This window comes from Gambusia affinis, linkage group LG15 (genome assembly GCF_019740435.1).
Source record: "Gambusia affinis linkage group LG15, SWU_Gaff_1.0, whole genome shotgun sequence".
In the NCBI taxonomy this organism is placed as follows: Eukaryota; Metazoa; Chordata; class Actinopteri; order Cyprinodontiformes; family Poeciliidae; genus Gambusia; species Gambusia affinis.
This window is the reverse complement of record NC_057882.1, coordinates 17311256-17337742: the sequence shown is the minus strand read 5'-3', so window position 1 is coordinate 17337742 and position 26487 is coordinate 17311256. Positions and strand designations below refer to the sequence as shown.

Here is a 26487-nt window from a genome sequence, read left to right as displayed (position 1 = left end):
CAAAATTTGTTATCGTGACAGACTTGGCAGAATCAACATCCTATTGTTTTGTCTTCTCAGTTCCTGATGGTGAAGTTCCTCTGCACCAGGCAGGACTCGGCCGAGCGGCTAGGCGTGCAGAATCTCAGCTTCAGCGGCTACCTGTGTCCTGGAACGGAGAGGCTCGTCGACCTGGATGACCTCGGAGGACAGGGAGACGGCCTTGACCATAATGGAGTCACCGGCCTTTGTCTTCTCAATAAAACCCTTTTCTTCATACAGCAGCTCACACGAGACATGGTAACGTAGCACTGCCTGGTGGCTTTCAGTTACATTTTTGGTACAATTGATCTTCACTGTATCATAAAGAGAGCATCCATCCTTTGGAAATCATTTGGTAGAGATGTGGAAATGAAAGCGGAAGGAGGTTTTCCCTCTGAAAAATGTTTGAAAGACTTCCAGGAAGCCTGGACGGCTATTGATCTGGACCACTTTAAAAGAAAGTCTGAGTCATTGTTGGAGAGACGATACATTCAGGGATGACTCAACACTTCTGAACAGCAATGTCTATTCATGGGAAACCTCCTCAATTTCCACAAAGAAATACTAAAAACAAATCCAAAGAGGAATACGTTTGTTGTATTATGGCTAAAGTAGCAGTTGATCAAGCTGGAATGTGTGATTTCCCTTCCTCTGTGCTCATTTATTTGTTCATATTCAGTCTCTCTGCCCTCTAGTGGCTTTGAGGAGACATTGCAGACTTTATACTCCATTTATCAGATTGACTCAACTATGTTGTTTCTGCAGGATGCCTCACACTTCAAGCAGAAGTATCTTCTGGACTTCAGTGGTCTCAGCCTTAACCTTTTCTGGAACTTCTACAATAAACTCAGGGAGATGTGAGTAATCAGATTACCTCTGCTGCTTATTTACGACCCATAAACACATGAGGCGCTCCGATTTTGTGAAGTTCTCACCTGCTGGCACATCAGATGCCACTTTTAAGTTATCAGCCTTCGTGCGATATTTATCAGACATGGCGCAAGAGTTCAGCCCAGAGGACATTTCAAGAACTGTTTTAAAGAACGTCATTGCTTTGTAAGCAAAATCACTTTTTCAGAAGCTTTTTAAGAGCTGTAAGAACAAAGTCTGAAGGAACAAAATAACATCAGTTTAGCCCAGAGAGAGAGAAGAAAATGATCAAAGGCTTGACACTTAAGGCGGTGCGGGTAGCATCCCCTTCTTAGTTCCCTTGAGAATTATAATGAACTAAGAAAAGCAACCTCTCCTAATGTTAAACTGAACTAAAAGAATAGAGCGGGGCAGCAGAGTTGCATCTTTAATTAACGTATATTTTAACAATCAAGTATTCTATTGGTTATTATGATGACTAATCAAGGAATTGCTTAAAATGAATTTTTCTTGTAACCACTTAAGTTTATTTTATTATGCACTAATACCCATATAAAATAATTCAGTTAGTTTTTTACATATATAAAAAATATTTTATTGCCTAAATGCGATAAAATAACATTCCTTTACTGTAAATCTGCAGCTAAAAAATTCCTTCTAACATCAATAAGTCCTTTCTGCTTGATTTTACATCAAAATGCATTTATTTCATGTACAGTTTTGCCTTTATTGTTGCTCCGACTGTGCTCTTAGTTCAGCGAATAATCGATTCATCACAATGAATCCGATTAATCGCTTCAGCCCGACACTGTTAGAATAAGAGTGTCGGGCTCTGAGTTGTTGGTAATCTCCGTGTTGCAGTGAGGGAGAGGAGGTGTTGAAAAGCAGAGTCCTCCTGCTTCAGTTGATGCAGAACTGCTTCCCCATGCTGCCCAACCCGACCGAGCTCCAGGACACAGAGGAGAGTAAAAGACCAGAGGAATGTGCCTCTGCAGCACCAGCAGCAGCAGCAGCAGCAGCAGGTCCATGTACATCCAGCAGTGGAGATTCTCAGAGTATCTCTGCTCAGGCTGTGTTGGAGCTCTATACTCACCTCTGCCACAGTAAGAACAAGAGTCAAAGTCATGCAGGGCAGCACGAGGGGTCACCTGGGTCTGCGTTTGACAGCCATGACTCTTGTGTTTCAGTTGTGGATGGTCCAGAAGGAGAGACTGTAATGAAAACCATTTTGCACAAGGAAGCAGTCAAGGCCATTCTGAATGGAGCTGCTGTTTTCTTCCCTGATAAACTCAACAGGCGGGACAAGCTCTTCCACATGATGGTGAGTCTCACAGTTCTTCCGTCTTAATGCAGCTAAAATTGGAATCTAAAAAAAATCCTGCTCATTCCTTTTAACTGTTTTCTAGAAGAAATTAAACCCCTATAATATACAAACCTATTTTTAGAGCAGTATTCATTACTGATTGGTATTTGTGTAGGAAGTTTAGTAATCTGAATCTGTTGTTTTTACAGAAAAATATCACTGAAGATGATCAGCCAGAGTCGGTGAAGGTGACGTTCGAATCTCTTTGTAATTATTTCAGGTAAGAGCACATATCCAGACACACCTATATGTATTTTACTCATACATGAGATGATGGCCGTATATCAGTAACAAGTGTGCTGTCTTTGCACAGTAACCAGGATCCAAGCGGCCTTCTCCTGCTTCCCCCCAAAGGAGCTCCCTCAGACTTCGACATCAGCCCCATACTGGTAGTCATGGAGACGCTGCTGCTCGTCGCATCAAGAGAGGTGATTTCAGGCTTTCATTATTTATTCGAATGTTGCACTGCGTCTGCTGGCGCATCAAATCGAACACTCCTTATGAACATTTGGTCTTTCAGTGCGAGGTGATGATGGTGGATGGGAAGGCCGGAGCCAGCAGGAAGGTGTTGCTGTCTCTGTTCTGGGCTCTGCAGGGCAGCCTGCTTTCCTGGTGCTACCTGCAGCTCAAAGGTGGAACTTCCACACCCACCGCATGTGATCTGGCCAGAGACATCCTTCTAAAATGTGAGCCATTTTAACGAGGTTGCATTTTTGAAAAGGGACGGCTTCATTTAATTTCCAATACAATGCTGTACAAACATATTCATAGAGGAACAATAATGAGCACTGTTTGTTTCAAGGGTGTGAAGTAAGGTGTCTGCACATCCTTAATAAATCTTACATTTATGTATCTCAAATTAGGGCCTTAAAATGTCTGAAATTTGTTTAAAAGATTTCTAAAGTTGATTTCACGAGTATAATTTCTTCCTTAATAGTCGTCCATATGTAGTTGTACTTGTGTATATATATATAAATATAGGCGATTTATTTATTATTTGTACATTTCTGTGATGATGGAAGTCTTAAATTCCATTCATAAAGGTCTTTAAAATTCTTATGGTGCGTTCACACCAAACGCGTTTAGAGCGCCGGGTGCGTCTGGTTTACATTCAAAGTCTATAGGGAGGTGCGTCTAGGCGTGACAAATAAGACGGCAACTGAAAACAACGGCTAGAGCGATTTTTGATGCACCCTCGACGTGCCTCCACATAGTCTTTGGATGTAAACCAGACACGACGTGCCAGGTGTTAAGCAAAATGTCAAGTGTCTGCATTCACAGTGCACACGCCTCGAACTTGAAGCGTTACACGCATTTGGTGCGAACGCACCATTACGTTTGAGTTGCTGAAACCTGCCGAAACCCTGAATATGACGAAAGATGTTCATCACTCCTCTCATGAACATGTTCCTCCAGATGTGGATCAGTTCTTGGGAAGCATCAAGGCAGTGCTGGGCTCTCTGCTCGAGAGGTTCACCAGCAGCGAAATTAACAACAAACTGGGCAGCTCCATTCTGGCCACCATCTTCAGGCAGCTGGTAACGCGTGCTTTCTCCTGTGAATTTTAATTACTCTCATATGCAGGGCAGAGCCGATGTTTTACTGAAGCATTTAACTAACATTTGTTCGTCTCCTGCAAGATGATTTTCCTCTTGGAGCTGTGTTCGTTGGACATTCCCCACAGCGTGCTGCTGAAGAGCTTCTCCTCATTGGTCGAGCTCCTCAAAAGACTGTCAAGCGACACAGGAGACATCTTCTCTAAGGCGAGTCTGTCATATACAAAATATAGCTGGAAGCGCATGTTAAATTTAGTTGTGATGTTGCTAAGCCGACTCTGTAGCTGAACTATATTGTCGTTATAACAACTGAAGGTGGATCAAGAGAGCTCCCACCAGCCTCAAAAACCAGTGGTGCTCAGGACGTGGAACATGGAGTCTCCTCACAACTACGAGAACAGCCAACACGAGACCACCGTCTTCGCTTGTCCCGGCGCGACCTCCTTCGAGGTGGAGTTTGACGAACGCTGCGAGACGGAGAAGAGGTCGCCGATGCACTGCAACACCTTCCCACACATCTGTTAGGGGAAGCTCTTAGTGAAAGCGTCTCACTCAGCGTTTCCACTTGATCCCCACAGATACGACTATCTAGAATTCACCGACTCCAGAGGTGGGAAGGTGCGCTACGACATGAAGGTTGGCAGTGAGAAATGGCCAAAGGTAAGCGAGCCAAAGCCGAGTAACTATCAGAGTGGAAAGCTGTTGTCACTTCATGTCTGTCTCTCCGCTCCTGCAGAAGGTGACGTTTGACGCTGGACCACAGCTGCAGTTCCTGTTCCACTCTGACAGCAGCAATAACGAGTGGGGATACAAGTTCACCGTGACGGCGCTGGGTCTGCCAGACATTACCATTTCCTGGATGTCGGACCAGCAGTTATTGGTGGCCCGCCTCATGGGTCGCCTTGCATCCAGAACCCTGGCGCTAAAATCTCCTTACGGTGAGTTTTAAAACTCCAACAGGAAGATCACAGTCGCTTTGTTTCGATTGTTGTTATTCTGACCTTCAAGTGTAAATCAGAACAGTTACATTCTTGTATTCTGTTCTTCTTCTTATTCAGAGATCCGCAGCGTGAAGGAGCTTCCGCCTGGAAAAATGTCTCACGTTCAGGCTTCACCTTTATGGAAGCCCATCCTGCGACACGGTTTGAGTGAAACACGGGAGGCAAATCCCTCTAGAAAAGCCCCCAACCAGGTAGGGGGGTAGTCTGCTTCAACTGTGGGCCACAGTGCAATTTGTAGAGTAGTCGTTTTGCAATCGGAAGGTTGTAGGTTTGATTCCAGCTTCCTCCTGCCACATGTCGATGTGCCTCTGGGCAAGGCACTTAACCCCAAATTGTGTACCACTCTGCATATCGGTGTATAAATGTGTGAGTGTTTGTGAGTGCGAATGGGTGAATGTGACTCTAGTGTAAAGTGCTTTGAGTGGTCAAAATGACTGGAAAAGAGCTGTATAAGTTCAGTCCATTTACCATTTAACTGTGCTTTCCCACAGTGTTTAATGCTTCACTTAAATAAAAGAGAATCTTTTGTATGCATTGCACCCTTAATATTATATTATTGTTGAGCCATCCTACATGATAAAAATTACCTTTCTCTTTTATTTGTTCCTGCAATTTGTAGACAGACGCATCAACCTTTGCTGAGATCTTGGTCTTCCTTGAGGACTTTGCACGGTGGAACCCTTCACAGGAACCATCGGAGCATAAAGCAGAACTAATGCGGACCCTGGTGCAGGCTTGCAGAAAGCACTCCCTGAGCAACGAGATTGTTGCCGGGGCAAAGACGGACCAAGCTGTGAACGCCATCTGGGCAGCCATGGTGTACCACACCCCGGCCCTCAACCAGGCCCTGAAGGCATATGGTAACGTTAGCTCTGATTGGGTGTTAGGTTTCCTAGCAATGATTGGACCTTGTTGTTAATTATAGCCGATGTGCCGCTCCTTTGTGTCTCCAGTTAATCAGGACTGCAAGTCCTTTCTGAGTGAAGATTTTGTGCAAGTTTACCTCCTGGCAGACAGCATCAGAACATGGATGGTGAGTTTTCCTCCCATGACTTATGTCTGTATCAAATCACTGCTCCTGATTGCATTTTTTTCCCCTCTCAGTTGGAGATGAAGCAGAGATACCTTGTTGGCAAAATGAACATTTATGATGATAAAGAAGGGAGTCCAGAGGAAGTTACCATGGATTCTCTGGGTAAGGAATCCAGATAATCTCATTCCGAACTTCCGCATCTTGGAGAGAGTTCACTCATCGTCGCCACTGTCTTTTTCCCAGCTGAGATGTGCATCGAGAAGAGCCTCCTGCTGTTTCGTTTTCCTCCGTGTGGAAAGTCATGTCTGGGTGCTGGGGACTCAAAACCTCCTCTGCTCCGCTCAAACTCGATCTCAGAAGGAGACTTCCAGCCCTCCTCCCCACAGCCGGGATTACCCAATGAGGCTGTGGACTGCAAGCTTGGACAGAGTCAGCCGTCTGCCTCTCTGCCCCCAAACCCCTTATCTTCCGAGCAGAGCAGGCGGGGCCACAAAGACCCCGCGGAGAGCCTCCCCGCCGCCCACCCAGCGGGCGGGGAGCCGGCCTCTCCCTCCACGTTCCCCCGTAAAGCTCCGTTCAGCCGCTCGCGCCTTCGCCTCCTGTCCTTTCGCTCCGTGGAGGAATCCCACATGACCCCCTCTGTCAAGGAGTGCTACCCAATAGTCAAACACATCCTGAACTTTATGAAGGACCAGGCTCTCACCACAGCAAGGTGCACCGTTAACGCCAGATTGTTCTGTAAAGTCCATAAAAGTTACTTTAGATATAAGTTTTTACAACATAAACACTTTTTCTAATCATTTCTTGCTTGTTGTTATAGATCTCTACTAATCAGTGAAAAATGTATCCGGTTTATCAAACATGCTTAGTGATTGTACCAGTGGTGAATATGTGCAGTAAAATTTGACACTGTGTCTGGGTTTAGTCAAGCAGAAAGGGCTGAGCTTTTCACGTGTTTTTTTCCCCTACAGGTGATCAAACGCACACTAAATAATTGCATTTTAGAAAATAAAATATATTTTTTTTGTTTAAAAAATTAATTATTACATTATTTGCACCTTTGAATGCATTTCTTATGCACATTAAGTAAATAGAATTTTTTAAAATAAAATGCTTAAGAGGTTAAATGGAAAATCCTCAGAATTTACAGTTTTTTTCAGAACAATCAAGATAAGATAATCAATTATTATAATAGTTGCAGACCTGTTTTTCTGTGACCCAAACTTCCACTGGAAGTTAACTGCAGTGAATTGTTGTTTCCTCCCGGCAGCATCTTGCAAACCTTGGCCCTGAACAAGGCCCAGGCTCTGAGTGTGTGCAAGGTGCTGGAGATGATTCAGCAGTGTTTACGTTCCCTGGGACAGCCGCACCTCTTCCAGCCGCACTGCATCCTGTTCCTGCAGGAGCTGCTGGCCTGCCAGAAAGACTTCACCAGGTAGATCGACCAGTAGTCCAGAACACGTGAACGTCCTGCACGTTAGACGATAACCATCAATCATTTTGTGTGGTTTTCAGTTATTTCTCCCAGTTGTCAGACAGCGGACAGAAACTTGGAGAGGAGGTCAGGCGTTCTTACCATCAGCTGGTCCTCATGCTGGTGGAGGCAGTTCAGGGCTTCAGCAGTCTCAACGAGAAGTAAGACGTTTTTTATATTCCTGTTTTTACTCAGAGCAGATTAAAACGTGCTGTCAGCAGCAGTCGGTATGAGAGTGTGTTTAGTGTGCAGTCAACTGATCCCGATCTCTGCTCTCCAGAGCTCTGCTCCCAGCCCTGTCGTGTGTGCAGACCTGCTTTTTGCACCTCCTGGACATGAACTGGGAGGTGCAGGACCTTCCTCTCTTCCAGAGCATAAAGCTTCCAGTACTCCTGCTCACCATGTCGCAAGAGAACATCAGTGTTCATGACATCGCCATCAGGTAAGCGAAACATAACGTGAATTATCAAACTCTTGGCGCCTCATTGAGCGCCGTTTTAGATGCATTACGAGATGAAGTCTAAAAGGTTCACTTCCCTTGTTTCGAACTCAGTCAGTGGACGGAGGAGGATGAAATTGCTGACTACAAGAAGAACCAGGAATGGATGGATGAGTGCATGGACGGCATGTTTGAAAAGTGGTACGATAAAATCGACGAAGAGGAGTCCGTGGAGGACAGGAGGAAGGTATTCTAAAGAAATTACTCGACGTGAAGTTCTAGTTTGAGAAGGGGTAGTCTTACTTGATTTGTGCTTGTTTATTATAAATACATATCTAAATGTGTTGTTCCTTCAGATGCACATGTTTATTGCCCGTTACTGTGACCTGCTGAATGTGGTGATTTCCTGCGATGGCTGTGAGAGGATGGCTCCATGGCACCGCTACCGATGTCTGCAGTGCATGGATATGGACCTATGCAAGACCTGCTTCCTCAGTGAGCGCATACGTCACACTACAACAATTTATTAAAACGATCTGCATCACAAAATCAGTCCCCAATTATTGCTAAGATGCAACATTTTGCAGGATGCCACATCCATTCGGTCCAACCAAACTTGGCACTATTACTATACAAGATATGGAAATTTCTTTTGTACATTTGTGTCGTGTGTCGTGTGTGTGTGTGTGTGTGTGATGCAGATCTTATAAAGTCTTACATTTTTAGCTGTGGAAACCTGCAGGAACACTCTGACGACAACACACAGTCAGAAAGCGATTAAACGGAGGGTCTGTGTTTGTGTTCAGGTGGAGCCAAACCCGAAGGTCACGAGGACGATCACGAGATGGTGAACATGGAGTACGCATGCGATCACTGTCAGGGCCTCATTGTTGGCAGCAGGATCAACTGCAACGTCTGTGAGGACTTTGACTTGTGCTTTGGTTGCTACAACGCCAAGAAGTATCCTGACAGGTAGTTTGTTTTAACATCCTGTTTTTAAAAAAATATAATAATTTTGTGGTTAACTGTAGCTTCTTCTTATTATTGTTTGGGGTTTTTTTTGTTTTTTTTTAGCCATTTACCCACCCATCGCATCACTGTGTACCCCATGGTGACCATACGAATCAGTGACCGTCACCGTCTCATCCAGCCCTACATCCACAACTACTCGTGGCTCCTGTTCGCTGCTTTGGCCCTGTACTCCTCTGAGCTGAGCAGTGAGAAACACACAGAGGGAGAGTGTTTAGACGGGAAAACCCTGGAGCTGACTTCAGACCTGCAGGCACACTGCTCCCAGCTTATCACCGACTGCTTGCTCAAAGGCCAGACTGGCAAAGGTATGCCTGAGCCAATCGTCAGATTTTTGTACAGTTAGGGACATCTAGTGGCCAGGTTGGAGAAAACATCCTTCTTTATTGTTACCCCAGCAATAGGTTGCATTGTATTCTGGTGCTACTGGGACAGAAAAATAAAAATAAAAACAGGTGGAAGGAAGAAAAGAAAGGATTGAAAGGAAATGGGATTGAAATTAACAAATGGAAGAAAAGCAACATAGAGGAAAGGAAGGAAGTGAAAGGAAGTACAATGCACCGGAGGAAAAAGAGGAAAGTCAGAGGGATGAAAAGAGAGATGGGAAGGAATAAAGAAAAGGGAAAAGAGGAGAGTAAAAGAAGGAACGAATCGAAAAAAGGAAAAGAGGGATGTAAAGGTAGGAAAGAAAACAGTACTGTAAAGGATGGAGAGAAAATGAAAGAAGGAAACTGAAGGAATAAAAAGAAGGGTGGAAACACAGAAAGGAGTATGAAGAATGGGCCGAAAGAAATGAGGACAGAGAAGACAGACAGGAAAAAAAAGAGAGACAGATTAATAGCTATTAGAATCTATTAATAGGTTTCCAAAAATCCCCAAAGTTTGTTCGTCAACACATCTTCACCTTTCTGTGCTAAACTCAGGCCTCCGCTCCTCCAACCTGCTCGCTCTGCTCTCCTCCAACGAGTCGGCGTCCGAGAGCGAGCTGGGCCCGGCGTCGCCTCAGACCTCTCAGGAGCTCAGCTCGGCCACGGACACCTCGTCGCCTCCAGGCAGCACGGCTGCCGTCTGCTCTCCGCTGTCTCCCAAGAACGAGGTCGGCAACAACCTGTCGGCGTGCGGCTGTGCGGAGGTGAAAAGAACTCTCTGGATTTTAAATCTTATCGATCGCTTTCCTCCTCAGGTTAAAGACGAGAAGGCAGCCGAGCCAGGTTCTCCTCCCAGCGCTCCTCCTGACTTATCCATTCCCCGAAGCTCTGCAGAGGGAGACAAAAAGAAGCTGGATGCTCAGGACACCCTGGACTCAGGTAGTCTCAGCCAGACTCCCTCTGTCTCCAGCGAGGACCCGCTTTCTCCTGTAGTTCGACGTAGGTGCTTAGATCCCTCACAGAAGGCTAATCACCTCACAGTTTATTAGTGCCTCTAGGAAACTCATTTTTTTAAACAACTTTTCAGCTGCCGAATCAGGACCAGGAGCTCTCAACTCCCCAGCATCTGACGTTGTCAAGGAGACGGGCGAGAGGGTGCCGCAGGTCCCGCTGCAGGAGCACGTGTTCTCCGAGTGCTCCAGAGAGAGGATTCTAGGGCTGCTGGCGGCGATGCTCCCATCAGCTAAACCAGTATGTGGAGCTAATTGTTTTTGTTGGGGGGAGGATTGCTGTGCAATACATATGTTAGAAGACTGGAAAAAAAACCTTGATTTCTGAAGCAGTGAGAGTTCCAGTTTGTCCACTATTTGTATTATTTCTTAATTATCTACATTTTTCAATTTAAAAAAATGGAATGCAGAGTTTGTACAAGTGGTTGAAATCCTTGAAAATGCTTGAATTTCATGGTTCGCTAAGTGATTCGTTTCTGCATGAAGTCCTGGAAGGACAATTTAACTTTGGATCAAAAGGCTAAATTTGAAAAAAACAAACAAAAAACGTTGTTTATAGTTGAAGCCAAATATTTTCATACACAAAATAAAAAGACATAAAAATAATTTCTCTCTATCTTAAGTGAAGTCAGACCAAACGTTAGCTTAGTTACCATTCTGAAAATGATTTCTGTTTACTAAATGGGGAAAAAATATTGGAAAGAACATTTCTTAGAGATGTTTTTGGTAATTTGTGTGTGAGAGAGATTTCAAAACGTAAAATTGTTATATTGTAATTTACCTCACCCCTGCTGTAAAATACTTTCACTAGATATTAATAACAGTGATAATAAGTGATGTTATAGCCGTGAATTGAAACTGTCTTTTTTTGTGTGTGTTTTTTAGTTCATTTGTATTGCTTTTATCTCCACCATGTGTTGCTGGAAAAGTTTGAAAAAGTATCTTCGAAAATGCTTGAAAGGTGCTGGAATTTGACTGCTGACAAAGCGAGCGAACCCTGGTAACATTTACATTTCCCCTCCCGTGTCCACAGGGCAGCACCCTCAGCCTGTCCAGCCTGAGCTCCATCCTGCCTCGTCTTTTCAGAGCCGTCATCTCCAACGCCGGCTCTCTGAACGAGACCTACCACCTCTCCCTCGGGCTGCTGGGCCAGCTGCTGCTTCGGATCACTCCGACAGAAGCTGACGCCGCCGTCACCGAGGCGCTGGCGGACAAATACGAGCTGCTGACGCAAGGGGACGCCGCTTGTTCAGACACTCAGGGCTGGAAGACCACCCAGCTGCTGTTCAGCCTCGGGGCCGTCTGTTTAGACAGGTAAAACGCTGGCTCTTTGGTTCTGGCACATGAACCACTACAAATCTGCGTCAGACATTTTTCTTATTACCAATCAAAGTCTTCAGAGGAAGAACTGATAAAAGTTAATCATTTCCTGTAATATTGATGTTTGGTTTCTCTGATTAGCTCTGTTATTCCAGCCAAAAAGGAGGCGTTGGAATTTACATAGTTTTGCCTCTAGTGGGATGTCGCTTATTAAACTTTTGATCAAGAAAAAAAGAAAAAAGTGTGATTTCAAGTGAAATATTGCTTAGTTGTGTTCGGACCAGATTGGATCTCTAGATCCTGTTTTGTTCTGATGTTCTCCAAAGTTGGACAAGTATTCATCAAGTCCACAAGAGTTCTTTACCAGAGAAAATGTGACAGATTCACACTTTTGAACTGAACTGTTTGCAGTCGTATCGGTCTGGACTGGGCGTGCACCGTGGCAGACATTTTGCACACCCTGAACACCTGCCCCGAGTGGAGCGCGGTCATCGCCGCCTTCACCGACCACTGCGTCCAGCAGCTCCCCCAGACTCTGAAACGAACCAACCTCTTCACTTTGCTGGTGCTGGTGGGCTTCCCCGAGGTATGCCGTACGCGTCGCCTGAACGTGTGGACCTCCCTCCCTCCCATCCTGAGTGAGCTTAGCGACTGTAACTCCTGGCGGTCTCTCTCCAGGTGCTGTGTGTGGGAACCCAGACGGTGTTCATCGACAACGCCAACGAACAGCACAACATGATCCTGCTGAAACACTTCACGGAGAAGAACCACGCGGCTGTGGTCGACGTTAAAACGCGCAAGAGGAAAACAGGTTAGTCCGGTAATAACGGAGGGATGACTGCTGATAGTGTGGAGGTCCTTAAAAAGTCTTAAATTCATAGAAAAAAATGGACGTTGGCCTTAAATACGTGAATCACAGGGCTTTAATTTTGTCATGGCAGAACTATTTAATACTGTGTATTCTTGTAGGCTGTGTGTAGTTTGTTGTTGGTTTCTATGTCGGTAATCTGTGAGTTTCTTTCACAGTGAAGGATTACCAGCTTATCCAGTCTCAGGATTCCACCACAACCAGTCTCCCAGCACAGCCAGCGAGTCACAGCTGCCAGAAAACTCTCCTGAGTCGCTACCTGAGCAATTTCACATCCATCATCAGCCACCTTCTACAGGCAAACCAGGATAATGGTTTTCCCGATGCAGTGGAGGCTTCTTGGGTGCTCTCTCTGGCTCTTAAAGGACTCTACAACACGCTGAAGGTAGCTGCTAGTCAGAATCCACACGCGGTCCCGTCCTGTCCGTGCTGTCTGAATGTAGCGTTCCTCTCACTGTGCTCTGCTCTCCTGGGTAGAAGCACGGCGTGGAGCACGCGCATGAGGCCATCCAGCAGTCCGGCCTAACCCAGCTGCTGGTCAGGAAGTGCAGCAAGGGGACGGGCTTCAGCAAGCTGTGGCTGCTGCGGGACCTGGAGATCCTCTCCATCATGCTGTACTCCTCCAAGAGGGAGATCCACTCCATGGCCCAAGACCCCGAGCGAGACCAAAGAGAGCAGGAGAAGGAGCACGACTCGGACCACTCCAGCTGCGGCGCCGACGACGCCGACACCAACACCAACAGGCCCGACCCCTTGGAAGGGCTTGATGAGGAGACGAAGATTTGCTTCCAGGTGGATAAGCAAAATGTTTAGAACGACATGCAGTAAAGTATCTACAAATATTCTAAGCGTAGTTTGTTTTTTGTTTTGTTTTTTCCTTTATTTTTTTTGTTTATGTAGATCACCCATGATGCCTTAAATGCTCCTCTGCCAATTCTGCGGGCCATGTATGAGCTGCAGATGAAGAGGACCGACTCCTTCTTCCTGGAGGTGCAGAAGAGGTCAGTTTCATCAAGATATCAACTTAAACTTCCGTCCAGTAGACTCTGCGATTGGGGACCAAAATTGCAACATTTGTTCCATTTTTAGCTGCTGCAGTTCACTTTCACATTCCACTGTGTCAAACAATCCCAATTGATAAAAACCTGTTCCCCTTCTCACCTGTGGTGGCGCTGTGCCAGGAACCACTGAAGGAAACGACACAAAATCACTGAAAAAGAACTGAGCGCAACTTTCTTCTTTGGGAAATGCAAACAAAAATGGAGTGGAGTGAGATCTTACTGGTTGGAGGATTTCTTTATTTGTCTTTGGCAAAAGACAAAGTGCAATTATTCCCATGTTTCTTGGGATGCATTTACCCAGAATCCCCTGCACTGTAATCTGCTTCCTGCTTTTGGAGCGGTCTCCAATCTGCTTGCATCCACATATGCAATCAAACGGCGGAACAGACCAGAGTTCTCTGTTTCGCTCCGCGTCACACCTCACCAAACAAACCGGACTTTCTAGGCAAACAAACTGGACTTAAAGCGGACTAAACAGAGCTTCACAATTGATTTGTGTTGATCTATTTTATTAAATTCAATAAAGAATTGGTGTCTCTTTGTAATGTTTCAACAAAATTGTCCATTTAGGGGCGTGCTGTGGTGGCGTAGGGGATAGAGCAACCCACATTAGGAGGCCCTGAGTCCTCGACGCGGCCGTCGCGAGTTCAATTCCCGACCCGGCTGACATTTGCCACATGCCTTCCCCCTCTCTCTCCCCTCTTCCTGTCAGCCTACTGTCATATAAAGGACACTGGAGCCCACAAAAAAGACCCCCTGGTGGGAAAAAAATAAAATAAAAAATTGTCCATTTAGACACCAGTTCTTAATTGAATTTAATATAATAGGCCAACACAAATCAATTGTGAAGTAGAGTAAAAAGAGGATGTATGGTTTCCTTTTTCTTTTTTATAAATGAAAACTGTAAAAGTTGTATTCTGCCCATTTTACTCTGATGCACCTAAATAAAACGTGTTTTCAGGTTCGATGGAGAGGAGATTAAAACAGATGAGACAATCAGGACTCTTGCTCAGAAGTGGCAGCCGTCCAGGCGGCTTCGCTTCGAGGAGAGAAACACCAAAGCTGTGGACACCGACATGATAGTGATTTCTTGCATGGTAAGCTGTCTGAAATTTTTTAAAATCCTTTTAAATCCTTTTTTTTTTTTTCTTAGCAGTCATAGCTCTACTCTTTACTCCTCTGCGTCTCCCCACAGTCTAAACCCAGTCACTGTGAAAAAGCAACAGAGGAAATCAACGTGGTGGCCCAGAAGCTCATAACCAATTCGGAGACCGACTTGCAGCTCAGTTACGCCAAACAGAGGCGCTCCAAAAGCTCAGCCCTGCTCCACAAGGAGCTGGACGTCCGCAGCAACCGGGCGGTCCGCCAGTACCTGGTGAAGGTCAACCAGGCAATCGCCACGCTCTACGCCCGCCACGTCCTGGCCCTGCTGCTGGCCGACTGGCCCGCCGAGGCGCCGCTGAGCGAGGAGGCCTTGGAGCTGAACGGCGCCTCGCACATGGCTTACATCCTGGACATGCTGATGCAGCTGGAGGAGAGGCCGCTCTGGGAGAAGGCGAGTTTCAGTCACAGCTGATTTGGAGAGGAGTAAAAGTTTGCAGCTTGGGCGCTGTAAACTTTATGCGTTTGTTGTTGCTGATCAGATTCTGCAGAGGGTGCTGAAGGGCTGCAGCCAGAGCATGCTGTCCAGTCTGTCGCTCACGGCTTGCCAGTTCATGGAGGAGCCGGGCATGGCCATGCAGGCCAGAGAGTCCAAACACCCATATGACAACAACACCAACTTTGAGGTTAGGGGAAACTTTTTGATTAGTTTCAGTTGGACGTATAAACCATACAGATTCTATATTGCGTCGCTAACACCATTGCAAGAACAGAAAATCTTATCAAGTGTTTTTCTAGTTTCTAGTGCAAATATCTTATTACACTAAGACAAAAAAATAATTTCCAAGTAACTTTTTAGCACAATATAGTTGTTTCAAGTCAATAATTCCTTACTGTTGATTTAAAAAAAAATACTAGTTATAAGTGAACTAAGCTGCCAGTACAAGAAGACATTTTAAATTATAATGTGAGAAACGTGTCTTGTTCCACTGACAGATTATTTAAATGATAACTAGTACTTTTTCATCAATATTAAGGATTTGTCGACTTAAAACAAGCTCCTATATTGTGCTGAAAAGTTACGTGTAAGATAGTTTTGTCTTATTTCTAGTTAAGATATTTGTACAAGAAACTAAACAAAAAAAAATAGTTGGTAAGATTTTATGTTTTTGCAGAGAGCAGAAAGAGAAAAGCAAATGTATCTCAAGTTTAAGGCAAAAAAAAACTAAAAAATCTTTTTGAAAATTTTACTTTTTAATCACCTTCAATAAGTAAAATCACTCAAACTCTTCAGGACAAGGTTCACATCCCTGGAGCCATCTACCTGTCTGTAAAATTCGACTCCCGCTGCTACACGGAGGAAGGCTGCGACGAGCTCATCATGTCCAGCAGCAACGACTTCCTCCAGGACGTCCACAACTTCAGCGGATCTCCTCAGAAGTGGTCCGACTTCGAGATCCCTGGTGACAGCAGCTGCTTTTTGCTTTTTTTATCTTTTAAGCTCAAATGTTTGACTGTGTGACTTTCTCTGACAAGTCCTTCTGTTTTTATTTCAGGTGATACCCTGTATTACAAGTTCATGTCGGACATGAGCAACACAGAGTGGGGATACAAGTTCACCGTAACAGGAGGCCACAGGGGCCGCTTCCAGACAGGTAGCTTCCTCTGATTGACATCAGTTAACCTCAACGTTTCAAATGGAATCGTCTTTTAGCCTCTTATTTTTATTATTTTTCACATCTCTCATCAGGTTTTGAGATACTCAAACAAATGCTAGCTGATGTTCGAGTGCTCAGCCACCTGCCGTTGGCTGATATCTGGGAGTGGCAAGTGGGCGTGGCCTGTCGACAGACTGGAGGCCAGCGACTTAAAGCTGTCCACTTGTTGCTCCGTCTCCTGCAGTGTCGGAGTGAGACGTAAGTCGGGCCTTTCTTCTAGTCTACACTAGCCCATCAAACAGATCTCAGTTTTCAGTAATGAGATATTTTAAAACGTTGCCATCTGTTGGTAATTATCTACACTGAAAGCAGGAGCAAAGTTCATCCTCATGCCTTCAGAAGGTGCAGTTCACCTGAACATGACCTTTGCATAAAGCCCTTGATAAATGTCCTAGTTGTCACCACAGAGATTAGTTAAACTATGTGTTTAAAAATTTTGCATAAGTGCAGACTCACCTGTGACCTGGTCGTATAATATGAAAAGCTGGAGCGTGCACAGACTCACTATGTGCAGATAGTTTGGACTGTTTCATCACCACCCATTGTTATCATCATGTCTGTTGGTGTCTGTTCTCCAGAGCCTGTGAGCTAACGCTGCTGCGACCTCTGTGGCAGCTCTTTATGTCCATGGAAAACAACCTGAGCCAGGATCCGACCAGTATATCCGTGCTGCTGCCTCTTCACAGAGCTCTCACCGAGCTCTTCTTCATCGCTGAAGCCCGTGCCATTGTGAGTACATGTTCTTGGATTAAAGGAGCAGTATTAGAAGAAATGGACTTTCCTGAGCTTAATATCAGGTTATAATGTCCCTCCCTCCCTCATCAAAAACATACCTGGAATGTTGCTTTGATTCCTTTAATCTCCCGTGGCAACCGTTCAGGGGTATAGACATACTTTCTCTCGCCAAGCAGTGCCTTCTCCTCCTTGGAGCTACGCTCTCTGCCCCACAGCTCCCCTACTTGGCTCCTTCAGACTAGGGGCAGCAGCAATTAGCAAACATCTGGTGGAACTGCGCATCTGCTGCCTGGGTGTCCGCACATCTAAAATGTCTTAAATTCATGTATCTTAAATGAAGACCTTACAATGGCTTAAATTTGTTTGAAAATATAAGATAGCCTTAAATATCTTAAGCACAGGTCTTAAATTTTGTTGTGGCAAGACTATTTAATACAGTTGGGGTTTTTTCTCGTGGGACTTTTCTGTCAGTAGCATGCAAACATCTTCATTGCATTCTGTGACTTGAGACATTTAAGGCTAATGACAGTTAGCTGCTAATATACTCTTTCTAGCTACCCAGCTAGCTTTCTTACCTCTATCATGTGCACAAAGGCTGGTTTTGTTTTTGTTGTGCTCAATTGTAATGCAGTAAGTTCCCCTCAACTATCCCCTATATCTATAGCTTTCTGGTTTTGAATTCAGTTCAAAGGAGCATTAAAAAGGTCTTAGAAAGTCTTAAATTGGCTTGCTGAAACATGTAGATGCATAGATATACCTAAATCATATTAAATGCTTTTGAGTGTAACACTGGTAAAAATATTGTTAAAGGCTTAATGGAGAAACATGTGATGATGTTCTGATGGAGTGTTGGGAAGAGCAGGCACTCACAGTGTCTTAAAGAGACAGAGGCCCAATTTCAAGGTGTTAAATTACTGAGTCAAATATTTGTTTCATTTCTCTGGATTTTCTCTTGAGTTTGTTGTAATATTTATTATTTCTGCAAGATTTGCTTAGATTTTCTCAGGGTTTGTGCTTTTTTTAATAGACATTTGATTCATTTGTAATGCTTTGTTATAGCCCATGAACATGTCCGAGGTTTTTTTTTTCTGATTATTTGGGCTGAAAACACCTGCATAAATCATTCAGGGTTAATCAAAATACCAACCCACATGGTGTGTTACAAGCAACCACTGACAAAGACATCTTGTCTTTTCGGTGTCCCGCATTGTTTTCTAACTATTTGGGTAAATTCTTTGAAAAATCCAGCATTTTAACTGGGATGGGATCCGGATTGCTCTTTAAGGTCATTCCTGATGCCTTTCCTCCTTGTGTGTAAGCACACACCAGAAGTCAGCTGCCTACTAGAAATGTTTCATCTATGATTTCTGTTCTCTGAAAGAGACAAAGAAGAACACCTGGAGTGTGAGATTTCACACTTCTGACTGGAGACACTCTCTAATCCAGCCTTTAGGCAGATGGCATTTTGATTAAGTGAGAAGCTCATCTGCACTTCAGAACATCAGTCAACAATCGTCACTCATCTGAGTGGCAGCTTTTCACAGAGCCAAGTGTTGGACAGTTCTTCTGTCCTTCAGCAAAAAAATTGTATCATGGCCCATCTCCAAGTATCAGAGATTAGAGATTTGATTGGTTTTACACAAATGAAGTTTCTGTTGTTGTTGTTTTTAATATGGCAATCAAAGTCAAAGAGATTGTGTAACATTTAAGAATTTACCACTCAGTCAAAACTGATGCAGGATTCTTTAACATGGATCAGTCGTCCTCTCATATCCATTCGCATCGTCCTTTTTAATTCTACTGGTTGTGTTCCTCGACCACTAGTTCTCCATATTGATGTATGAACTGTTCGGCCGTCTATAATCTGTATAATCCGAATCTGAACTACATTTGCTATTTGGCACCTTGATAACATTTGCTTTTTCCCCAGATTTCTCAAGCTAGCGTAGGAAACGCAAAACGGGAATGTTTCTGTCAGGGGACAAAAATTGACGGAATCTAAAATAAGCCTAAGAATAAAAAGATACGAGGCTGCATTTATGCTAAGCGAATGGCATAATTACTAAATAATGACTAAATGTGGTAAAGAAAAACAACAATCAGTTTCTATACATATTTTGTAGCATTGTCTGTGGGTTTGCGCCCAGAAGCTAATGGCTAATTTTCCTGGTCCATCCATTGAAGAAAGCCCAACCTATTTCCAAGGGTGGGTGGGGGGGGATATTTTTAGCTGCACATGACGGAAAGGAGGAAACAACAGAATTTAGTCGACATTTTTCTTCTTTCCCCCCTCTGTGTGTCTGTCTCTCCACTTGATGACCATGTTTTTCTCTCAGCCCACCTGCTCCAGCTCTGGCTCGGGGCCAAAGCCCAGCCCTGCCATCTGCCACACAGGCTCAGTGCACACTGCCTGGAAGAGAAGAGATGCTATCTAAACTTTAATTGATACTCTCTCTATCTCTCGCTCTCTCTCTCTTCGCAAATTCTTCGCATCGTGAATTATTTATCTACATCTAGGGGATTGCGAGTGCGTCATGAGCCGGGAGTTTCCCTAGCTGTAGATGCAACTGGAGCAGACAGCCCCTGAAAAAACACCACCTCTCTGAAACCATCAGGGTCTGGCTGGGGAGACCCGAAGTGTCGGTTCTGTCTATAAAATTACATCAGCCGAGCGACGTCGCAGCTTGTTGTTACCTAAAAAAAAACAAAAAACAAAACAACCAAAAAAAAGCAGAGGAGAATGGCAGCAGGCGGACAGCAGGGGGCAGTAGCAGTACTTTACACAGAATGCCCTTCATGGACATTGCGGTCCTGCGTCTGCAATAATACAAGAAGGCGTCAGACTCAACGCAGCGACTTTCATGCTGCATCAAGAAAAATGCGGCGCTTCCACAACCCAAACGTGACGCATCCACTTCTTAATCCCACCTTCAGGCAAAAGATTTACCAAAAGTAAATAACAGCTATAGGTATCGTTTATTCAGAAAAGTTGAATTCACTTCTCTAGATGCAAGTCACGGTTCTGCTGCAGTTTTTTCAGTCTTACTTTTTTTCTTTTTTTTTTTAAATGATGTTGATTTCAGAGGGTTTTTCTGTTTTTTTTATTTATGCCAGTCATCCTGAAAATGGGATGAGGCAGTGAAAGCCGTCATAAGATGTCGTAACATGCAAACCTCTACCAACTTTTACTGCCCTCCAAGAAAGTCCAGCCATCAGTTTGTCCATCATTCATCCAAAATAGGAAAAAAAAAATAATAATAATAATAATAATAATAATAATAATTCGACCAAAATGTGTTGGAACGAAATGAAACATGAATAAATGCAGTTGTGCAGCAGGTTGCCATTCTGTGTGACCATAGTGAGAAGCTTCTTGTTCATTCAAATGTGGCCATATTAGGTCTGAGCCTGCAGAAAGCTGGCTTCAAACATTCAGAGCTGTTCTCGTCTACAGCATTGATCCCAGCTCTTTTGTCTGCACTTAATGTTCTGATCCCCTGAGATTCGGTGCACTCCTCCTCACCCCAGGAAGTGCGCGCTTTATATTTTGCAATCAAAACACAGTGTATCACGCTCTGCTGACTGTACATTCGGTCCAAGAATGTTTTCCCCCAGCATAAACATTCGGCGTGCTGTGAGAGGAATTGGGAAGCGGGGCTCTGGAGTTCCTCTCCAGAGCTGTAAAGGCTCCATTTTGACCACTTTTCAGCCCAGTGGAGTCTTATCTCTGTTTATCTAAGATGAAATGTGTCCGGCTTTGCAGTGTCTTGCATGTGTTAATGGGATTTTATGTGAGAGATTCAGTGCAATGAAGTTCACGCGGAAGAACAATGGTGCATATTTTCTGTAATTTATTTAAAATTTTACCAAAAACAAACAAACAAACCAAAAAAAAAATCTGAAAAGTGTGGCATGCATGTATTTTCATGGCCCCGAAATCCATGGTGCTAATTGTTTTGCCTGCTTCAATAAGCAATGAATCAATTAATCGCATGATGAGTCATTTGTGGTTTTAGTTGTGTGTGTTTCCGTTTTTATATTGTTTTTGGATGTTGTGTTTTATTTTTGGATATTTAAAATATCTTCCAGTTCCAGTGTTAAGCCTTCTGTAAAAAAAAAAACAAAACTGGAGTTTATTCGTCTTTGAGGAGGCAAACCTGCATTATTATGCCACTGTCAATACATTTCAATACATCAATACATTTCTTGAAAGTTGTCTCACTACATTATCGTTTATCACAATAATTACTGGAGCAATTTATCGTCCAGCAAAATTTATCGTGATAATGGCGTTGCCATGATGTAACCCCTTTTCTATAATGTTGATTAAACTTTTCCAGCAGTTAATTTTGATTTGGGAGTAACAGAAGTTACAAGCCAAGCTCATCTCTGAGGGTGTCGACGAGAACCATGGAAGTTGTTTTCTGTGTTCTGTTGCTCTCTCCTTGTTTTGCTTCACATTTTTCTTGTTTCTCATTTTCCAGAAACAAGGAATCCTCCAGGAGTATTTGCTCGCCATGACGACCGACGAGCAGCTCCTCCGCCACACCGCTATGGTAAGAAATAATCTCCTTTTTAGTCTCCGCCGCCTTTTTTATTGCCGGTTGCTTCCTGAAACCCAAATGTCACTCAGCGGAACCTCCCGGCTCGCGCATCGTGGTCTCTGTTGTTCGGCGCGGCGTCGCCTGGATGAAGGTAGCTCTCAGAAGCCGCCCCGTTCCCTGTAGCGTTATGTAACTCTCTTTCTACCACGCAGTCTCCCCAATTCAAGTCGCTGTGAGTCAGCTTGCTTCAGGAGTCTCTGTTTGCGTGTGAATCAGCGAGATGTTGACACCAAGCGGATCCCCTCGGCAACCTCTACCGCTTGTTTTTTTTTTTTTTTTCAAAGCGTGTGGGCCGCGCTCACGGCTAATGCGTTTGATAATTACAGTCCATTAGCATCTGCGGCGTAGCGAGCCACGGCGTCCTCCGTACCGAGGGCCCCTGCGATGCACCGGCGGGGCCTGAAGGCGCTCCAGAGGAGCGGAGGATGTGGGGTGGTGGGGAAAAAACAAAACACCACTGTGGGTGGTTCTGCTGTGCAGTTACCTAATACCTGTCGGGTGGAAAACAAAGCCGTGTTAACTTGGCACGCCAGGCGCAGGTTGGGTTGGCATGAAATTGGCTGAAGTTCAAATTTCACCAACTTCGTGTTTCGGCCAATTTTTCTTGTATTTGATTGGTCGGAAAATTGTTTTGAAACAATCTGAACACCTAAAATACGTGTCAAACTCAAGAATCAAGTCTGACTTGACTTCTGTGGCCTTCTGGACTCTTAATACCACAGAGAATTAGGGCCATGATAAGACAATAGGAAATATATAAAGTTAAGAGGATAAAGTCGTTATTATGTGAGAATAAAGTTGTTGTAGTATGAGAATACTGTCATACTATTGCAACTTTGTTCTCTACAAATTTTTTCTCATTATTTTCAACTTTATTCTCGTACGACTATTCTCGCTATTTCATTTAAGGTTTTTTCTTAGAATAGCCTCTCTTCAGTCAGAGGCCTCTTCGGATTTGTTGGAAGACTGACTGCTGTCAGAGATCCTTCTCACAGATATTTTTTAATTGAATTGAATTAAATCGAATCATTATTTTTGTGAGAATCCGCTTTTCCAAACAAGCCATACTAGACCAGTGGTTTGTTGTGAACATTTATATTTTAACTTGTCAACTGCTAAACAGGTTTTTTTTTTTTGTTTTTTTTTTTTTAAATAAAACTCCTGTTCTTAAATCTCGTGGCTGCATAAAGAAGTAGTTTGCATTTCACTCACGTCTTTCCTGATTCAGCTCTGTATTTGGTTAACAAATAACTGTGTATTTTTCTACTAGTAGAAGTTGGCAACAAATAAATGCTTTTCACTGCATCCCCAGAACCAAGAGGATATAATTTTCTTTTTGACATAACTGCATTAACTTAAAACAAAAACAAAAAAAACAGCTTTAGTTTTTGCAAAGAGAAACACTGACCAGTAATTATATTTAATTGATATTTAATTATCCTGAGGTATTTTGTTTGGTTTTTTTTTGCTGCTTTCAGTTCACTGATAGTCTGGAGTCACACTCACTGATGCTCTCTTTTTCTTTTTTTTTTAACTCTTCAGGCTCTGAAAAACATCGCCGCCATCAGCCTGGCAATCAGCTACCCCAATAAATCCACTAAGCTGCTCAACATGGCCCCATGAGAAATTTCTCCGAAGAAAAACGTGGGAGAACGCTCCTGTGGGGGGGAGACGCGTCCCGACTCCGCTGGTTGGTTTCACCAGCAAGTTGTGGGAGGAAACCGTCCCTCACCATCCAGTGCAGGTCCCCCTTCTGTCCCCTCTGTCGAGTATCTTCCCGTACTCTTCAAGAACCGCGTTGACATTAGCCAAGGACGGGAGCACTTTCCACACTTCTTCACAATCCTTTTTGCCTTAGAAGATTTCAGTATATCAGCATGTGCTTTCACAGATAGTAGGACAGTTTGTTTGGGGTTTTGTGGTTTTCTTTTTTTCCTCCACTTGATGCTTTGCAAAAGGACATGAAGTGTGCCAAATTAGCATCCTTCAAGGGGAAGTACGTTCTGTTATTTCCCTGCCTTTTTAAAAATTTTATTTATTTCTTTAAGAGCAGCAGCCACTCTGGATTACAAAGTTGATCGTAGTGAAAATGGGTCACCTTGGCAACTTGCATGTCTCAGCAGACATGTAGAGCATCCTAAAAATACTGTCCAGGACGTTGGAGTCTCATTAGTCACCACAGAGGGAAGGAAGTGACCCACTCGCTTAATCCGCTCGTTTCTTCATTCCCCCCATTTTTGACATTCATCGCTCTTTTTCTGGCAACCCTTCATCATCGTCAACCTCCTCTGTTTGTTACTGTACTTACAGGAACAAATGATCGAACGGCATCAGTTCAGTTTGTAACCATAGATATAAAAAAATTATTATATGATTAATGCTTCTTTTTAAAATTTGGGCAATATGGCTCATACCCAGGGTGCCATCCCATCAAGGGGCGCCAACAGTCAAAAATAATCTGTTGTCCCTTAAGGAAGTTTTCAGTCGCCTCTTCAAGTGTTGCTAGGTGCCTCCTTGTATTGTGCAAGCTGTAAAACAGAGATAAAGTAACGAATACGAGTTGACATTTGTAAAATCTTTATTCTGTCTGCAAAACCCAAAAGAACTCGCGTTGAACTTTCATCGGGGTTAGAGTGAACTCAGACTGAAACAAACGCGAAATCTGCAACGTATACGGACAGATTACAGAGCCTTTAGCACGCCGCTTTAAACGGTGAAACCGTAATTTATTAAAACCGTTCAAAACGAGAATCGGGTTGCATTTATCCGCTGCGTGCATCAGACTTTATGGAACTCTTGTGGATTTTTTTTAAGTTAATTCCTATTGGTTTGAGTCAAACCCCACTGCAGCGTCACTCAGTTGCCACTGAAATTAATAACGGTGATAAATTTACAGTTTAATTGATGAACTGTTGTTTTATGGATTTGTTTTCACGGCCGTGATTCTTCAAGCGTAACCGAAACGTGAAGCTTTGCTGTTGATGCTAAAGAGGTAATGCGAGGAATTGCACGTGTGTAAAAACCCGTATGTACAGCACGACACCATTCCCAACACAGAAGTTACTATAGCAACGTAGAGTCTTTTATACGGATTTCTCATGCTACTTGTTAAAGTATAATCCCACTTTTATTCACACTAACCCCCCACCGTATTAACGTTACCATGCACATGTTGTCACGTTTGTCTCTTCCGAAAGAAAAACCTGTGCATTTACAGATTCACCCTTCTGTTTCTCAAATAAAACCATTTTTATCCGTAGTCTTATGCCAAAGAAACGTCTCATTTTGAGCCATAAAACATCTCACAAAGAGCAACTGGAGGAGGTAGCGATGCTTCGCTGTGATTCGCTGTGATTCGCTGCGGCGGAGGAAACATTTACACATCACTCAGTTTCATTTCTTTCTAGATTCGCTTCGATTGTTTTCTTTTTCGTTTCGCCGTGGGCCCCCCGACATGGGCCGCGGGACGGCTCGGTGGTTTTGTTTACGCAAACATCAGCTGCAATGAGGAGAGAAGAAGAAACGCGTGGCCTCCGTTTGGCTTCCGTGACGCCTCACCTATCTATGACGTGCCTATGGTTCTGAGTAAAGCAATCATGATTTATTTCATGTTATTAATTATATTTTAAACAAGAAGTTTTTTGTAACTTTTTAGTTATTTTGTTGGGTTTCTTTTTTCTGCAATGATGCTTGATTTAAGGCTAACTAATTTGAATGTAAATACCTGTGAATATCAGTTGCACAGAATAGGGACTTTGATAATGACCCCGTTTAAAAAAAAGAAAAAAAAAAGAGAGAGAGCAGAAAACTTTATCTGACACAAACAGATGGACACTTCGAATGCAATTTTGTATGCACGGTGTTGTCAAACTTAAAACAAAAGTACTGCTTGGGTTGATCCATTTGTAATAAAAACAGAAATGACTTTAAAATTAACATTTCTATCATCTTTTTTTGTGTTTGGGGCTCCGGGGGAAACTTCTGCGCTGCAGCAAATTGTTGAGTTAATGTTGATCATGGCGACACAGATTGGAGCTGCTGTGACCACATGATTATGCAAATTGTAACTATCCATCCATTTTCTGTGCACCCTTGTCCCTAGTGGGTTCGGGAGGGTTGCTGGTTCCTCTCCAGCTAACGTTCCAGGTTAGAGGCGGCGTTCACCCTGGACAGGTCGCCAGTCTGTCGCAGGGCAACACAGAAAACAGACATGACACACAACCATTCACACACACACTCACACCGGGAGAATTTAGAGAGACCAATTAACCTGACAGTCATGTTTTTGGACTGTGAGGAAGCTAGAGAACCCACCATGCACAGGGAGAACATGCCAACTCCATGCAGAAAGACCCCGGGCCGGGAATCGAACCCAGGACCTTCTTGCTGCAGTGCTACCAACTACGCCACTGTGCAGACCGCAAATTGTAACTATGAAAATAAATATGCTTGATGGAAACACGGTGATTTCGAAACAAATCATGTTTTTCGATAAAATGTTTTTCATGCTGCAATGAGGTGATTTTTCGGCTGTATTGAAATTGACGGGCCGTTGAAGATGGGGAAAAAAAGGAGTACATTTCCACCAAGATGTTTTCAAACTTAGAAGTGCCCTTATTTTTGGGTGGATTTTTATTTATTTATTTTTATCTATCTACATTGAACTTAATATGTATTCTACCAAACTGAAATGGAAACCCTGTTTTGCATCGCAAGACTCGTGATCAACAACCGGATGTTGCTACTGTGACGGAAAAGACAAAGACGACAGGAAGTGGATGGATTATGGCACCACATACTTTTTCCACTATTCATTGCGTAGGAAAACCTATTGACGTGTGATTTTAATTGCATTTCTTATTTAATGGAAACATTATCATTCAATGTTGCTTTTTTTACATTAGTGGAAATGCGCA

At 43.7% G+C, this 26487-nt stretch overlaps 1 protein-coding gene across 1 annotated transcript in view; it reads left to right on the top strand.

Annotated features, from left to right (window-relative positions):
- Positions 1 to 25507, top strand: part of zzef1 (zinc finger, ZZ-type with EF hand domain 1) — a 35427-nt gene extending 9920 nt beyond the window's left edge. The window contains exons 13-54 of the mRNA XM_044140124.1: positions 61 to 279; positions 787 to 878; positions 1753 to 1994; positions 2079 to 2212; positions 2404 to 2474; positions 2568 to 2682; positions 2775 to 2940; positions 3671 to 3792; positions 3895 to 4017; positions 4126 to 4295; positions 4389 to 4470; positions 4547 to 4748; positions 4869 to 5002; positions 5431 to 5671; positions 5765 to 5844; positions 5916 to 6006; positions 6088 to 6556; positions 7115 to 7279; positions 7360 to 7479; positions 7599 to 7760; positions 7872 to 8004; positions 8114 to 8252; positions 8564 to 8729; positions 8832 to 9094; positions 9710 to 9882; positions 9970 to 10153; positions 10242 to 10405; positions 11198 to 11478; positions 11896 to 12070; positions 12163 to 12295; positions 12511 to 12737; positions 12830 to 13144; positions 13253 to 13353; positions 14375 to 14510; positions 14609 to 14968; positions 15057 to 15200; positions 15809 to 15977; positions 16071 to 16169; positions 16265 to 16430; positions 16811 to 16961; positions 21452 to 21523; positions 23114 to 25507. Coding sequence (XP_043996059.1) covers positions 61 to 279; positions 787 to 878; positions 1753 to 1994; positions 2079 to 2212; positions 2404 to 2474; positions 2568 to 2682; positions 2775 to 2940; positions 3671 to 3792; positions 3895 to 4017; positions 4126 to 4295; positions 4389 to 4470; positions 4547 to 4748; positions 4869 to 5002; positions 5431 to 5671; positions 5765 to 5844; positions 5916 to 6006; positions 6088 to 6556; positions 7115 to 7279; positions 7360 to 7479; positions 7599 to 7760; positions 7872 to 8004; positions 8114 to 8252; positions 8564 to 8729; positions 8832 to 9094; positions 9710 to 9882; positions 9970 to 10153; positions 10242 to 10405; positions 11198 to 11478; positions 11896 to 12070; positions 12163 to 12295; positions 12511 to 12737; positions 12830 to 13144; positions 13253 to 13353; positions 14375 to 14510; positions 14609 to 14968; positions 15057 to 15200; positions 15809 to 15977; positions 16071 to 16169; positions 16265 to 16430; positions 16811 to 16961; positions 21452 to 21523; positions 23114 to 23194 — 7032 coding nt within the window. The 3' untranslated portion in view covers positions 23195 to 25507. The remainder of the gene's footprint in view (positions 1 to 60; positions 280 to 786; positions 879 to 1752; positions 1995 to 2078; positions 2213 to 2403; positions 2475 to 2567; positions 2683 to 2774; positions 2941 to 3670; positions 3793 to 3894; positions 4018 to 4125; positions 4296 to 4388; positions 4471 to 4546; positions 4749 to 4868; positions 5003 to 5430; positions 5672 to 5764; positions 5845 to 5915; positions 6007 to 6087; positions 6557 to 7114; positions 7280 to 7359; positions 7480 to 7598; positions 7761 to 7871; positions 8005 to 8113; positions 8253 to 8563; positions 8730 to 8831; positions 9095 to 9709; positions 9883 to 9969; positions 10154 to 10241; positions 10406 to 11197; positions 11479 to 11895; positions 12071 to 12162; positions 12296 to 12510; positions 12738 to 12829; positions 13145 to 13252; positions 13354 to 14374; positions 14511 to 14608; positions 14969 to 15056; positions 15201 to 15808; positions 15978 to 16070; positions 16170 to 16264; positions 16431 to 16810; positions 16962 to 21451; positions 21524 to 23113) is intronic.
- The last annotated feature ends 980 nt before the right edge of the window (positions 25508 to 26487 follow it).